Here is a 17,295-nt window from a genome sequence, read left to right as displayed (position 1 = left end):
TAAGCCTGCTTTAAATTTCTCAATAACTTTATCCCTGACCTGTCTGGTGTGTTCTTTGGACTTCATGGTGTTGTTGCTCCCAATATTCTCTTAGACAACCTCTGAGGCCCTCATAGAGCAGCTGTATTTGTACTGACATTAGATTACACACAGGTGCAGTCTATTTAGTTATTAGCACTCATCAGGCAATGTCTATGGGCAGCTGACTGCACTCAGAGCAAAGGGGGCTGAATAATTACGCACACACAACTTTGCAGTTATTTATTTGTAAAAAAAATTTGGAATCATGTATGATTTTCGTTCCACTTCTCACGTGTACACCACTTTGTGTTGGTCTTTCATGTGGAATTCCAATAAAATTGATTCAGGTTTGTGGCATTAATATGACAAAATGTGGAAAACTTCAAGGGGGCCGAATACGATTGCAAACCACTGTACCATATTTTCATGTCTTACCTTTTTCCTACACAACCTACTGAAATACGTAAAGGGTTACTCCTCTTCAGCACAAAAATCTATACAATATGTATCACTTCACTCTGCTACTGTAAAAAAAAAAAAAAATCCCTAACATGACTCCATAGGGTCAGACTGACTAAAGACACATTGCTGTCTGAAACACGTCAACCATTTTGCCATAAATAAACACACATTACGACAGTACTAATTAGTAGTAAGGAAATGTAACAAATAAGAAATAAGAAAAAATTCTAAAATAAATTGGCCTGGAGCACTTACAAGCCTCTAAATAAATTGGCTGCTATTGGGTTCAGATAAATCACCGAAAGTTTATATATTAATCTGTAAGATAATGACCAAACACTTTACCTGCTTCGCTGGTGCTTCCATCAACTTGCATCTGGTTCTTATGATTCCAGCAGAGTACAGGGCTCACAATCTAAAATGATAGAATAACCACATTAACGTCTCACATCAGTAATGATTTACACTCTTAAACATTGCCCCCTCGTTTTTTTGGGTGTTCTCACTAAACACAGAAAATCTTCAGGGCTGCAGACACTTTGGGCCCTTTTCCACTAGCATTCGCTAGAGTTTGCGCTGAACACTAGCGATTGCGATTCAAAGTCCTTTTTTTCCCCCCGACGATTGTGATTTTGCTATGCACTGCATAGCATAGCAAAATCGCAGCAATAATCGTTCCGCGGCACTTTTGTAAAAATCGAATTGCGGTAGTGGTAATTACCTACCGCGATTCCTATGTGATTTAGCAAACCCTAGCGATTTTAAAATCGCTAGCGATTTGGCGATTCAGCAATTGCTCTAGTGGAAAGGGGCCCTTGTGGCGGGCTCCACGGGTGACCAGGAGCATCTTTAACCAGTATGCTGTCCAGCTTTAGGTGGCCACTAACAATCCAATTTCTAGCGTAAAATCATTTGAATGATCAGATAATTCTGATTGGAAGTGAAATATCGTAATACATCGTTCACTACACCATTAACAAACCAATCTTTGCTTCCTATCACAACCAACAAGACAATCCAAATTTTGGTTGGACGAAAATTCAGACGGACAACTATCAATGGAGATTATTTACAACCAATCCAATCACAACAAATCAGGATTATCTGATCGCTCAAATGATTTTTCACTAGAAACTGGATCGTTAGTGGCCACCTTTAGTGACCTTTAATTTCTGCTATGTGACTGGAATCAGTATAGGGAACAGAACAATAATTACCCTCCCAAAACAAAAAGTATCAGTATATTCCATGCAAGAAAGACTCTAGCCACTTCACATTTATTATGTAGACATTCATTGTTTAAAAGGAACCCAAGCTAAGAGACATATGTAGGCTGCCATATTTATTTGATTTTAAACAATAACTGTTGCCTGGCTGTCCTGCTCATTTTTGTGGTCAGTGGGGTCTAAATCACACACCTGAAACAAGCATGCAGCTAATCCTATCAGGCTTATTTCAGAAACATCTGGTATGCATGCTTGTTCAAGGTCTACAGTATGTCTAAAGGTTTTAAGCCTCATACACATGCCTGACTTAAGTTGAGTCAATAATCAGGCGGGTGTACGGCAGCCAGCGATCTCCAACTCGCAAGCGATCCGCCTGGCGCATCTACTCACCCCCCAGCGATGCCGATCCCTGTCTATCCCATTGTTCGCATCGATCCCCCGCCCACCACTCTTCCGCCATCCTCCCGCATAGCAACAGCGCATCATCAGCTACACAGCTGACATCTGTGTACAGTCCAGCCCAGCGATGTCGTCCAAGGGGATCAGGTACTGATCTGACAGGCGACATCCACCAAAGGCAGTGGATCAGTAGGATAGTCAGGTAATGTGTCTAGGAAATAAATATGTCGGCCTCCATATCCCTTTCACCTCAGGTTCCCTTTAAGATGTGTGAGTGAAGGTGCATATTGTCTTTAAAACGTATGGACAATGAATTCCAAATAGTACAGTTTCTGCACAGGAAGGTGTAAGTTTTAGTACATGGGCATGAGCATACCTGAAAGATCATTCAAGTAAAGCTCATGATGTTTTTTTCTTTTTGGTTGTTTATAATGTACTTTGTAGTCATGTTATACCTTTGTCTAGTAATAGTGTCGAGTAAGCTGAACGAGTTTCATCCAAACATCCTAGCAGTGCAAGCTATGTATCCTTTGTGTCTATTATTGATATAGGACTGGGGCTCCAGAAAACCGCATGTCTAACCCTAACTCTAGGATAAATCGGAGAAAACACAATATTACCCAGCAGGTATGAAGCCGTGCTGCAGGTATGGACATGCCAGGAGACATATCCTGTGACTCACAGTGGTCTCCTCCATAGAAACAGACAAAGATAGAAGAAGCCTGCCATTACTAATGATTAAGGATGCAGGACAACAAAGTGCAGAGTAATGGCCTGGGACACAGGGCTCGGCAATAACAAGTTATTTTTAAATCTAGAATTAATAAATGACCATCAAACCAGACTGTCTGAGACCAAGAGACATCATTATTTTCTTTAAGAACATGAACAGTAGAAATGAACGATGAAATTGAACTCATAACATTGAAATGGGTAGACAAATTAATGTAGCATGGAAGAGCCAACTAAGCTGAGCTCCTGAGCCTCATCTGACCTGGGCTCCACTGGAAGCCAATAAAGTGGACATCTTTGATGTTGCTAGGTCATTGTGTATAGCATCTGTTGTGTGTCACCATCCCTGAATAAGGTATATACTGTATATACAGTATATAAAAAAATGAATGCAGTCTGCTGTAAGTGGCTACAAATATTGTAAGGAACCTGTACCGATGATAGCAATAGAAGGCTTAAGTGGGAGCAACCAAAAGGTGAGCACAGAAAGTGAGGGAGCTTGATTTTTGAGCTTCTCCAGTTCTAGTCCACACTGTCAGTCCCTTCACTGGCCACCAGTTACACAAAGGATTCAAAATCCCGACCTCTGCGCCTATGAAACACTTTATAACCTAGCTCCTACTTATTTCCAGATACCATCCGACACGCACTCTCTGCTCTACAAACCACATTCTCCTCTCTTCCTCTCTGAACACCTCTTCTCACTGTCGCTTACAAGACTTCACTCGATCCTCTCCCCTCCTCTGGAACATTCTCCCTCAACACATCCACCACTCACCCACACTTATCCCTATTTAGGGACAATGTAAAAACTCACCTCTTCAAGCAAACACACTATCTCACTTAGGACACTGTGGCCACTAACCACCACTTTGCCATCTCATACACAGCTTTCCTTCACCAACTATCCTATCCCTTAAAGGATACCCGAAGTGACATGTGACATGATGAGATAGACATGTGTATGTACAGTGTTGCAAAAAAGAATGAGCAAAAAAGCTATCTAAAAAGTTGTATCGACACCTAGGGCAAACAATTCATATGTACATTAGAGAAAGACTGCCCACTAGTGGTTAAAAGTTTAGATAAATACTGTGACTTATAAATGGAAAAGGATCATTCCAAACATACCTTTCAAAATAAATACAATTTATTAGGGACATATCCCTTTAAGAGAATAAAAACAAGTAAATAAAATCTCCCAGAACATTGCTTATAAGCAATACATCTCCAATCACAGAAGATTAGAAGTTATACATGGTTGAATGCTGGGGTAAATTACATAAACTAAAGTGCTAGTGCAAAATTGGCGCATGCTTGATGCAATATCAAAAATACCAGTGCAAAAATGCCAAAAAATATCAAAACATACAAAAATATATATCCAATCCAAGTGAAAAATTCTACAAAAAACATCAAGAGTACAAAAATACAGAATAGTGCAAAGATAAAACTGTCTTACAAGGGTTAACAGTCTGTGTAAAAAATGAACTGACAAAGTGCCTATGCCAATACAAATTGATATGCTGGATATTCGCAATTCAAAAATGACCAAGAGTGGCAAAACACTGTGCAAAATAGCAAGGTGCAAGTGAGAAAAGGGTAACTTTACCCGTATAATGGTTGGTGGATGAGAGGCTGTCTCCCTCATCCACCAACCATTATACGGGTAAAAGTTACCTTATTCTCACTTGCACCTTTATGCTATTTTGCACAGTGTTTTGCCACTCTTGGTCATTTTTGAATTGCGGATATCCAGCATATCAATTTGTATTGGCATAGGCACTTTGTCAGTAATTGACTCGCATATAAGCCCCCTCCCCACTGTAGACCCCTCCACAGGATAAATAGACAGGTGTGCTTTTAGTATGAAGCCCCCCCCCCACACACACTCAGTTATAAACGGCCAGATGTGCTCCCTGTATTAAGTACCCCCCTATAGCCAGATGTACCCCTGTATTAGGCACCCCCCCATAGCTTGATGTGTCCTCAGTATTAGGCAGCCCGCCCCATCGCCAGATGTATCACCTATGCTAACCCCCCCCCCCCCATAGCCAGATGTGACCCCTAAATTAGAAATCCCCACTATAGTCAGATGTACCCCTCCACCACAGCCATATGTGGCCACAATATTAGGAATCCCTCCTCAGTCAGATGCGCCCCCTGTATCCCCCATATTAGGCAGCCAGGTGCAGTAGATGCTCGCCACCCTACCCCACCACCCATAATTGCAGAGTGAAGCGGAGCAGGCAGGTGTGGCTTACCTATCAGCGATGGGGACGATTGCTGTCTGCATAAAGTATGCTGCCAGGAGATTTTACCGCTGCCTTAAAGGAGGTGTCTGTGTCCCAGCCAATGGGTCCGTGCCCGTAGGAATGCCCCCTGCCACTTGTTCAGGATCACAGCTTTCACATCAGCGCTGAGGTTTCCTATTCAACCTGTGTGATGCTCAAGCTGTGTCCCAAGACGCCACTTGAGGGCGTCATAAAAATGAGACAGCGTGAGCGTCACACAGGCTGAATAGGAAACCCCAGCGTTGATGTCACCGCTGTGATCCTGAACAAGTGGCCGGGGGCATTCCTGAAGGCACGGTGACGCGGTAGAGCGATGACGCGAAGGAGCATGTGCTGATTTCAATGGGTGAGCCCTCTCCTCTACACTCCTCTGATCCAATGCCCCGGCCACTCACATGCAGGGAAAGAGGGACCCGCAAGACTGCTCATCTTCAGAAGAGTGCCATATCTGATTCTGCAGGCACGGAACGCAGGCTGGTCGCTCGGGGGCATGAAACAGGTGAGCCTGGACATAAACGGCCACTCAGAGGGAGGGATAAAAACAGGTGAGCCTGTACTCAGATTGGTGACTCGCATAGAAGCCGAGGGGGGGAGGGGGGACGACGGACTTTTGTGCACATTTTTTGTACTCAAAAATTCGGCTTCTATGCGAGTATAATAAGACGATATACACAAAGAATTATTAACAAATACAAGATGTTCTGCACTGTGGAAAATCTCAGAGGATGTGGTCAGAAGCCAAAAGTGACACCTGTGCTCGTCTGGAAGATAGTGAGAGAGGTAGAAATAGAATCCAAGGATCACCACCAAGGCCATCTTGGTGAATCTGGGCTCTGCTGGTGTCAATGGCCTCAATTCACTAAACTTATCTCCTGTCCTTAATAACTCTTCTAGAGTTGTTACCATGGTTATAAGGCATGTGGTATTCAGGAAACATTTTACCTCAGGCAAGCCTAAAGTTAACTCTTCTGTCTTTAAATTAACTCTCCAATCCTTAAAATAACTCCAGAGTTAAAGGCAGGCTATTAATTAGCTGCATGTGAAAATAACTACAGAGGAGGTAAATTAACTACAGAGGAGGTAAATTAACTACAGAGGAGGTAAATTAACTACAGAGGAGGTAAATTAACTACAGAGGAGGTAAATTAACTACAGGAGAGGTAACTTAAAGAGACTCTGTAACATTAAAAACATCCCCTGGGGGGTACTCACCTCGGGTGGGGGAAGCCTCCGGATCCTAATGAGGCTTCCCACGCCGTCCTCTGTCCCACGGGGGTCTCTCCGCAGCCCTCCGAACAGCCGGCGACTGTGCCGACTGTCATTTCAATATTTACCTTTGCTGGCTCCAGCGGGGGCGCTGTGGCGGCTTTCCATTCCGAACTACACGGAAATACCCGATCTCATTCGGGTCCGCTCTACTGCGCAGGCGCAGGAGACTTGCGCCTGCGCAGTAGAGCGGACCCGACGGCGATCGGGTATTTCCGTGTAGTTCGGAATGGAAAGCCGTCAGAGCGCCTGCGCAGGAGCCAGGAAGGTAAATAATGACGTCACCGCTGCCCGGACTCCACGGAGGGCTGCAGCGAGACCCCTGACGGATGGAGGACGGCGTGGGAAGCCTCATTAGGATCCGGAGGCTTCCCCCACCCGAGGTGAGTACCCCCCAGGGGATATTTTTATGTTACAGTTCCTCTTTAAGGAATGAAGAGGTAAGATAACTCTCTCACGTGTGGAGGTAAGTTTTCTCTTGCTTTATTATCTCTAGCATGATCTTAGTGAATTGATGTCTCTGAACTTCAAACCACCATTTCTTTTGTCTTGCATATTTTACATCACACCGATACCGGCTGCTGTTTAGAATTCAGTCTCAGGAATTCATCCTACAGATTGAAATTAAATATGAGGAAAGTTCTGTATAGCATTAGTACTACACATGCAGGCTGGGGAATCCACGAAAGTACCCTGATTTAATAAGCATTGCTCTTTAGTTCCCCCAGAAAATGTTCTTCTCTTCAAAACAAATTCTCAGCATACAGCAACAAACAAGTACAAATCTGTTTTCATTTTCTTGAATGATTAATAATAATTTGGGGAATGTGATATGTTACTGAAAGTTATTGCTTTTTCTTAAGCTTTGTGACCCATGGATCCACTATGCCAAAGGATAAGCATATTTCATGAATGAAGAAAGGTGGAATCTGATATGTTTTGTTATGACTGTTCTCTGCACGGTCTTCTACGTGACACAGTTACAATCTTTGTGACCTACGTACTCATAATGTGCCCACTATGCCAAAGATAAGCATTTGCGCTTAAAGGGAACCCAAGGTGAGAGACATATGGAGGCTGACATTTATTTTCTTTTAAACAATACCAGTTGCCTGCCTGTCCTGTTGATCCTCTGCCTTTAAAGGACAGCTAAAGTGAGAGGGATATGGAGGCTGCCATATTTATTTAAAAAAAAACACCAGTTGCCTGGCAGACCTGCTGATCCTCTGCCTCTAATACTTTTATCTATAGACCGTGAACAAGCATGCAGCAGATCAGGTGTTTCTGACATTGTCAGATCTGACAAGATTATCTGCATGCTTGTTTCTGGTGTTATTCAGACACTACTGCAGCCAAATAAATCAGCTGGACAGCCAGGTGCATCAAGGCAGATTTATTTGCATTTCATTGACCATCCTGTAGTGACACAACTACACATTAGGTTTACAGCAGAGATGTTATTTATTACTTATAAAAGATTCCTGTGTACACATCAGATATACAGTCACAATCAGATATGTGCATCTGACTTTCAAAATATGATGACTGCTCTATTGCAGCAGCCCAAACAACTTGTTTTTGATTGGTTTATTTCATATTTGCTATTGCTGTATATAGAAGTTATTTATGATGACTATTATCTGAGAAATAGAACATTTTATCATATTTTCTCTTTTAATTACAGTTCAGATTTATTAGCAGTCCCCGACTCCAGGTACTCAAAAACTGCTCAGACTTCGACTCCAACTCCTTTGTCACCGTAATTACCAATTCTGTATTTTGTACCAGTTTTATATTTTGTATATTGCTGTACACCATTGTGTTTTGTACCCCGTGATTGTTTCTTACTTTGTGCAGCGCTACGGAAGATGTTGGCACTTTATAAATCATTATTAATCAATAATAATAATTAATACTTTGTTCTACAAGGGATGATCTTTTTCTTTTTTGTGGAATTGTGTTATGTGACACGGTTTTATGTGAAACCTGTATATACAGTACAGTGGGCAAGTGTATGCGTATATATCCGATATAATAATATCCCTGTCGCTGCGTCATCCTGTGCCCCTCTGGCCGTGCTTCGGGCAGCGGTCTGACAGGCGTGGGGTGTGCAGTGATGGGCCATGTGAGATGGTCCATCGTGATTGATAGTAACTTTAAAGAGAACCCGAGGTGTGTTTAAAGAATGTTATCTGCATACAGAGGCTGGATCTGCCTATACAGCCCAGCCTCTGTTGCTATCCCAAACCCCACTAAGGTCCCCCTGCACTCTGCAATCCCTCATAAATCACAGCCGTGCTGTGAGGCTGTGTTTACATCTGTAGTGTCAGTCTCAGCTGCTCCCCCGCCTCCTGCATAGCTCCGGTCCCTGCCCCCGTCCCTTCCCTCCAATCAGCAGGGAGGGAAGGGATGCAGGCGGGGACTTGAGTTCTGCAGGAGGCGGGAAGAGCAGCAGACTGACACTATAGAGATAAACACAGCCAGCTCTGACAAGCTGTTTGCCAGCAGCGTGGCTGTGATTTATGAGGGATTGCAGAGAGCAGGGGGACCTTAGGGGAGTTTGGGATAGCAACAGAGGCTGGGCTGTATAGGCAGATCCAGCCTCTGTATGCAGATAATATTCTTCAAACCCACCTTGGGTTCTCTTTAAGGCTAAGCTGCAGGGCCGCACAACTCAGCACACAAGTGATCCCTCCCCCCTTTTCTCCCCACCAACAGAGCTCTCTGTTGGTGGGGTCTGATCTCTCCCCCCATGTTTATATTTTTCTTTTTAATAAATATTCTTACTGTTTAATTTTTAAATAACTAGCCTCCCTCCCCACAGCCAGCCAATTATGGCGATCGGCTGTCATAGGCTTCTGCCTATGAGAGACGATCGCTCTCTTGTCCCCCAGGGGGACAGCCGTGTGTCACAGTTGTCTCCAGTACAGCCCTGCTGCCGATCGCAGCGCTGTACATGTAAATAGACGGTGATCATGCCGTTTAACAGTCTCCCGAACGGCGATCGCCGCTCGGAGACTGAAGGTCCTAGGGCTGCCGCCGCGGCCACGCCCATCGGCGTCACGCGGTCGGCAAGAGGTTAAGGAACTACAAGTCCCACAATGCATTGCAGGAGTCTGACAGCCACAGTCATGATTCATAAAGGCAAATGCATCGTGGGACTTGTAGTTCCTGAACAGCTGGAGAGCCAAGTTTGCAGATCACTGGCTTAACCCAATCTTAATGCTGGGAATACACGGCTCGATTCTGAGCTGATAAGATGGTTAGATAGATCGTTTCCGACATGTCGGATCACCGTTCGATCGTTTTGTCACTCGATTTGTCATTGAAGTGAATTGAAAAATAAGCGGAAGATAAGAGAATAGAGCAGGCAAAACGATCGGGCGCAGAATGGACCCGTGTATGCCCAGCATAAGACTCTGGAAGTAAGCACCCATTGCAGACATATGGCTGGTCCACTTTAAATATCTAATCAGGTGTACAGGAACTAAAAAGATAAGAATTTCCTGCACATGAATGGAGTACACTGAAAGTCCTTGCTCTTTAATACATTTCTCTGATAGCAAATTTCCTTGTTCGCTCATTAAACCAGTTTCTTATTTATAAAAGAACAAACCTCTCAAATTATATTCACTATATGAAACTATTTGTGTGCTGAATAGTATTTCCACACTCAAATCTCTCGGCACAAACACTAACAATAGTCAGACACTGGTGTGCCGTCAGCTGTACGCTGTGCAAGTCCTTCACACCACAGCATGCTGCATATGTCTGCAGCCAGGAGTCCCACAACATCACCACCATGACTGTTCTGTGGGAAAACTGCAGGGATATTCCCAGGATGAGTCTACAACAACAATAACAATAACAATAACATTTATATAGCGCTTTTCTCCCTGGGGACTCAAAGCGCTGTGACCCTGCATTATGCAGTCTCAAAGGCTCGGGAAAAGAGGTGAGTTTTTAGCCTTTTTTTAAAGCTGTCCAGAGAAGGAGCCTCTCGTACTGATTGTGGAAGTGAGTTCCATAGAGTAGGGGCTGCATAGGAAAAGGCCCGAGCACCAAATGTTAAGTGTATCCTGGGAATAACCAGCTTCATCTTGTTGGCAGAGCGGAGGGTGCGTGGAGGGGCATTAAGTTCCAATAGATCCGCTATGTATTTGGGTCCCATGTGGTGTAGAGCCTTGAATGTCAGCAGGCAGATCTTAAAATTGATTCTCCATTTTACTGGCAACCAGTGAAGAGTTTGCAGTACTGGGGTGATGTGTGAGCTGCGGGGGGCATTGGCTAGGAGTCTGGCTGCAGCATTCTGTACTAGCTGTAAGGGGCGCAGAACCTTATCTGTAGATCCGATTAACAGGGCGTTGCAGTAGTCTAGGCGGGAGGATACAAATGCGTGAACCAGGGCAGGAAGGTCTTCAGCTGGGATTAGGTGTTTTATTTTCGCTATATTTCTTAGATGGAAGAAGGAAGACTTGACGACAGCTGATACCTGCTGTCTGAGTTTTAGATTTCCATCCAGGATCACCCCAAGGTTTCGCACAGAGTCTTTATACTGTACAGTATCTCCCCCAATTGCTAGTTTGAGGTGGTGAGCGTTTTGAACTTTATCCATCATGTGTGGACCACCTACCACCAACACCTCTGTTTTGTCAGAGTTCAGCCTCAGCCAGCTGGTGTTCATCCAATTTTGTAAATCCACTAGACACGCATTTATGGATGCTGATGGGTCTTGGGTGCCAGGCTTGAAGGACAGATACAGTTGTGTGTCATCTGCATAACAATGGTATCCTAAACCATAGTTCTGGATTATTTTGCCCAGTGGGAGCATGTAGACTGCAAAGAGTAATGGTGATAGTACAGAACCCTGTGGAACTCCATAGGCAAGTGGCACTGGATTAGAGTAGTGTGTGCCCAGACATACTTGCTGTGTCCTGCCAGATAGGAAGGTCTGAAACCAGCTAAGAACAGTACCCCTTAGGCCACAGTAATTCTTCAGTCGCTGGATTAGTATTTCATGGTCCACAGTATCAAATGCTGCTGACAAGTCAAGAAGAATCAGAATTGAGCAATCACCCTTGTCCCTTGCAGTAAGTAGATCATTCATTACTCGGACTAATGCTGTTTCAGTGCTATTGCCAAGAAGAATACAAAACAGACATTGAAGCCAAACAAAGAAAACAAGGCATACAGTGTCAAACTAGTCCAAACGAGCAGAAGAAATAGAACTATAAAAAATTGATATTTTTGGGCACAAATTTGTCAAAATGTGAGGGAAAAAAAGATAAAGTAGTAGAGATTAACAAACTTGGTTATTGTACATGGATCAGTTATGCTGGCTACACACGATGCAATTTCCCGCCAGACAGACGGGAATCGGGTGATTATTTTCAGCATGTCCGATCGGCTCCCAATCGATAAAGTGAATGATTTTGAGCACTTATAATTGGAAAATCCATTGCTTTATTAATCAGGTGCAATTTGGACATGTACACACCCTGTAACTTCCTGTCTGATCACCTGTCGATCGGGCAGGAAATTGCATTGTGTGTACTCAGCATTAGAACAGAAAAAAAACTTGAAAGTGTAACCTGCAGAATGCAGACCTGAACAGTGGTCAAAAAGCTGCCTGCCTGCGCAGGCAGCCAAGCGGATCCTCACAGAAAGACCTCAGAAGGTGTCCAGGGGCATCTGGGACAAGTACGTCAGCAGCAGATCCTCTCCTGGAACTGGTGAGGTGGATAGAAATCATTAGACCAGTCTACCTTCCTCCATTGCACCCCAGGACCATCTCAGTCAATAAAATGGGAATAATCCTAGGTTGATGGGTTATCTGCAATCTGTGCTTCAGTAGCTCCTTTGTGGGATCACACCAGTTACGCCAGCCTTCACTCCCCATGTGCATCAATGAGCCTTGGGCATACATTACCCGGCTAGCACTTCACTGGTTGTCACGTCTTGGGGCCCACTTCTAAAAGCTACTAAACTTCGCACATCAGGAACACCCCACCATCTGGACCTGCCATTCTGGAGATGCTTTGACTCAATCATCCAGCCATCATACTGGTCCTTCTCAAAGTCACTCATATTTATGTTTGCATGTTTTTCCTGATTCCAACAAATCTAAGAGGTGACTGTTCAATGGTCACCTAATTTAACCCGCAAATACCATTGTAAAGAGATTACTAATGCTACTTGCTTCACTTGTCGGTGGTTTTAATGTTGCAGCTGATTAATGTAGATCTGAATCCCAGCCAAGACACTATCTGCATGGATTTTGTATGCTCTCTCTGTTCTTGCATAGTTTTCTATCAGCTCTGGCTGCAAGTGCTCTCACTTATTGGGACCGGTCCAAATTACTTTTTTTCCTAAGTTTTCTCCTTGGCGATAATTTTTAATCTTCTCTTTTAATAACTGTTCAGCACTCTGCAACTGCAAAACTAACAAAAAGTAGGTGACAAAGTACAGTCAAAATTATTCTGAGTATTTTCTGGCTTGCTGGTGGCTTAAAAGGCATTTCATTGATAAAGTGTGAAAAGATCACTAGGAGAACACTTGTGAATTGCATCAGGCTCATTGAATGCTGTGCCTAAGATAGAAACATTAAAGTCAATGGGAAACAAAAAGAAACAAAAACAAAACAGATACTTGCCTATGGAGAGGGAAGGCTCTGGGTCCTATAGAGCCTCCCCATTCATCTCACGACCCCCTCGTCCCAGCACTGTCACAATTGGTAGCAGTATGATTGGTCGAACACTGCTCTCTGCTACCGCAGGAGGCTTAGAAAGTCTTTGGGAGACCGAGTGCTCCTGAAGAATGGCGGCTCTGTACTGCACCTGCGCTCTCCCTCTCGCACTCGTGCGGGGACCGTGAGAGGAGTGGGAAGGCTCTATAATGCAACAGTGCATGTTTTGTGGAAATCCACAGAGGTTGATAATCAGCTCTGCTGAGACACTAATTACCTCACCTGTGAATGTTTGTGGTTTTCTGCAAAACATGTATTGTTAGTGGTACTTGAGGACAGGGTTGAAAAACCCTGCTCTATAAGACCCAGAGCCTTCCCTCTCCTTAGGTAAGGTAGGTATCTGGTTTTTTTTCCCGCTACCCATTAGCTCACACATAAATCTGTACATGTCCAGTCCAGTCCTGTCAGTTTTGCATCATTATTTTATCAGCTTTACCAGACTGGAACGGACACATACACCTTTTTTGTGTAAACACTGCCATTGAAACACATACAAACTGATACAAAACTGACAGGACAGGTAATGTACAGATTTATGTGTGAACACAACCGTAGAATCACATGCAAAACTGATGCACACTGTCAAAAACTGACAGGACTGCTCACCTTTTTATGTGTGATCCAAGCCTTAATATAGTTTGATGCTGAAGGTAAAGTGCACTCTGTGAAGAAACCGTTATCAACATGGCTTTTCAATGTGCCCTCTAATGGGTTGCCGAAAATGTTTCTCTACTCCATACAGATGTAACAATGATATATAACTAGAGTGAATGTTCTACACATTGTTTTGGCCAAATTAATGGTATCAAAGTCGAAGAGCACAATATAAGACTAAGGTACAGCTTGCTACAACAACAGGATATTGAGTTTCCTGTGCTCAGAGCAATTTTCCAGGACCGTTAATTGTTTATGTCTCTGAAGGTCCTACTTGATCCAGATCATGATGCATCCAAAGATGAATAAGACCACTTCAACTAGATTTTAGTAAAGGGAAGGGAATTGTATGGGTAATATTGTGCAACACATCATAATGCAGCTATTTTAGAGGGCATAAATCTTACTACTATGATGATTATACGGCCAACAAGGGAGTCATTCTGTGTGTAGACATTCACGGGACACATTTGTACAACCATTCTCACAGTTTGAAGTAAGGCCAATAGGACGACTCGTATTTCCATAAATGAGTGCAATAGGTATGATTTTAATTTCACAAGCGGTATCGTAAATATTTCACAAACAGTTTGTGCTACAAAAAAAAGAAAGTAATGCAATGCGCTCTCATCAAAGGACACCAACATCTGCGTCTGTAGGCTTCCACTGATAAATCTTAGCTGCCTAGCTGGCATGTTGATACCGAAATGTGGAACGTTTAAAACTTCAAAACATATAAAAATCTTAAAAACTGTTTATAATAAGAAGACAACACATCTCCTCAAAGGCAATGATGTTGACCCTCCATTTGATGGATGGAATGTACTTCTGCCTATTCGGTTCCCTGTCACAGGCTGGAGTGTGTAGGACAGAGCTTCCCAACCCTGTCCTCCAGTACCACCAACAGTACATGTTTTGCAGAAAACCACAAACATGCACAGGTGAGGTAATTAGTGTCTCAGCAGAGCTGATTACCTACCTGTGTGGATTTCCACAAAACATGCACTGTTGGTGGGCCTTGAGGACAGGGTTGGGGAACACTGGTGTAGGACACTGTGGATAGTGATTAAAGAGAAGTGATGTGTGGCATATAGCATCCGTCCTACATCGCAGAAGAGTTAATAAACCAGTGTGTTATCTCTGCAGCTCTCCTGAGGTCAAAATGTTATTACATTTTACTGAGGGTAAAATATATACATATTACCCCCAAGTATTTTGAAGCTCCTACCCTAAGCAACTTCCATTTGAGTTGATGGGATTTCATAGACTCCTATTTTATGTATTTCCGGCGCAATATTTTATTTTTTTACATATAGTGTTTGGGCAGTATGGTGGCATAGTGGGTAGCACTCTTGCCTTGCAGCACTGGGTCCCCGGTTCAAATCCCAGCCAGGGCACTATCTGCACGGAATTTGTATGTTCTCCATGTGTCTACATGGGTTTCATCCTGGCACTCCGGTTTCCTCCCATATCCCAACATACAGATAAGTTAATTGGCTTCCCTCTAAACTCTTTACAGTGCTGTGAAAGGTCAGTGCAATATAAATATTTAATAATAATAATTTACAAATCTGCTCAAAGTTTTAACTATCTAGGTCCACTTTAAAACAAATCAGCAGTGGCAGCTTCCAGATATTCCTGTTCTGACAGGTACCCTTTGGTATTCAAAAGCTAAAGGGACAACAGTTATGGTGGTTTTTAGAGACTTTACATATGAAATCATGTTTGCACCATAAATCACCTAACAACATCCTTAAACTTTTAGTTTTCAATAAATTCACATATGGTGAATTTCACATATGGTGATGTTTACACCACAGTGAACTTCCATCCCGTAATGCCCAGAATGTCCTCAGACCTAAGGTCAGCTAGGCATGAGAACATGGCTTCAGGATCATGGCCACCTCAGAGAACTTCATCCCTATTGGGCAGCTGATTTCAGGAAAAAGGTCACGCTGGGTAATATAGAGTAGAAGTTCATCGTAGGTGAACCCATGCCGTGATGACTACCATCCCCAAAAGACAAAGTTCTTCAACATGTCCAAAAAAAACAATACACGGCAATTAGCGACAGAAAATTCACAGTCCAGCATTATTTTATGCCTGACACACCTTTAAAGGCCATTCCCATTACTTCCCATATGTCTGACCTAACAGCTTCCATTTAATACTTACAGAATACATCAGATTTACTATCACAGGTCCTGAAAAAAAATCTAAGCATCAGTACACTAGCCCAAGCCTTGAAACTCAACGGCCCATATGCAATTCACTTTTTCTCCTGAGCTTTCTCCTAGGAGATAATTTTTCATCTTTTTTTTTTTTTTTTTTTTATAATTTTGAAAATATCACCGAAGAGAAAACCCAAGAAAAAAAGTGAAGTTGCATATGGGTCAACAACTTTACTCCACCCAAGTGTCACTAGCACGTAGAAAAGATCAGAGGGTTGATTCACAATGCATTTCTGTTGAATTATCTGACAACTCATGGTTCATTTCTCTAGGTCTGATGCAGAAAAGTCTGGGGAAGTTGCCATGCACAGGGATCGCACGGCAATTTTACCGCCTACTGGCACAGGGGGAGAACCTACCCTTAACCCTTAATGCCACACACGTTATAGAATTAATACATGCGCTGCTATGGTAAAGTGTATTACCATAACAATGCACAACATGGAGCTAAGGGTTAATGGCTGGTGCTCCCGCTTGCACTAGTAATGGTAAAATTGCCATGCGGCCCCTACGCACAACAACTTTACCAGACTTTACTGCCCTTATCTGTTTTTCTCATGAATTATCTCTTCTTGACTGTAAAGATGCGTACACACCTCTGATGGATGTCGCCCATCAGGGATAAGTATCCAATCCCTTTGGGCGACATCATTGGGCCCAGGCTATACAACGTGAGTCAGTGGTGTAGCTGAGGACACTGTGTTGCTATGCAGGGAGGCGGAGAAACATCAAAGCGGCACGTTTGTGAGGTCACACAGCGGGCAGGGGAATAGCGCAACGGAAGCCAGCAGGGGGTGGGGAGATTGAGTTGATCCGTCGGGGGGAGATCGGGGCTGCTGTACACACGCCTGATTATCAGCTGAGGCGGTTGATATCCGGCCCTTAGCACCCTTTTGCGCATTGCTATGGTAACCCGCTTTACCATAAGCCAGTAATATGCATGGCATTAAAGAGTAACTGTTAGCCCCCAAAGTGAAATTTAAATCTGTACAGCAATGTTTTATTTAGTATTAAAGTGATCAAAAAAGCCAATGCGTTCTGCAAAAATCAATATAATTTTGCTACTATGTAGCCTTTTGCCCACGCTAACGACGCAAAGCCGCATATCAGATACTGATGACGAGCATGCAGAGCATGCCTATGTCTGCCCGACCCCCCTCTCCCCCCTCTCCCCCCCAGGACCAGGTGCCGATCTATTTGCACCACAAACAGCTGACCGCTCTGACACGGAGAGAGAGCGGCAGCACTTCCAGCGCAGCCACGGC

At 43.5% G+C, this 17,295-nt stretch overlaps 1 protein-coding gene across 3 annotated transcripts in view; it reads right to left on the bottom strand.

Annotated features, from left to right (window-relative positions):
• Window positions 1–17,295, bottom strand: part of ARHGEF28 (Rho guanine nucleotide exchange factor 28) — a 346,228-nt gene that overhangs the window by 158,463 nt on the left and 170,470 nt on the right. For all 3 annotated transcript variants that reach the window (XM_068248416.1, XM_068248426.1, XM_068248435.1), the window contains one exon: window positions 829–898. In XM_068248416.1, coding sequence (XP_068104517.1) covers window positions 829–898 — 70 coding nt within the window. The remainder of the gene's footprint in view (window positions 1–828; window positions 899–17,295) is intronic.

Source organism: Hyperolius riggenbachi, chromosome 1, assembly GCF_040937935.1.
Source record: "Hyperolius riggenbachi isolate aHypRig1 chromosome 1, aHypRig1.pri, whole genome shotgun sequence".
In the NCBI taxonomy this organism is placed as follows: domain Eukaryota; kingdom Metazoa; phylum Chordata; class Amphibia; order Anura; family Hyperoliidae; genus Hyperolius; species Hyperolius riggenbachi.
The sequence above is the reverse complement of the archived record's forward strand: the minus strand, read 5'-3'. Positions and strand labels throughout refer to the sequence as shown.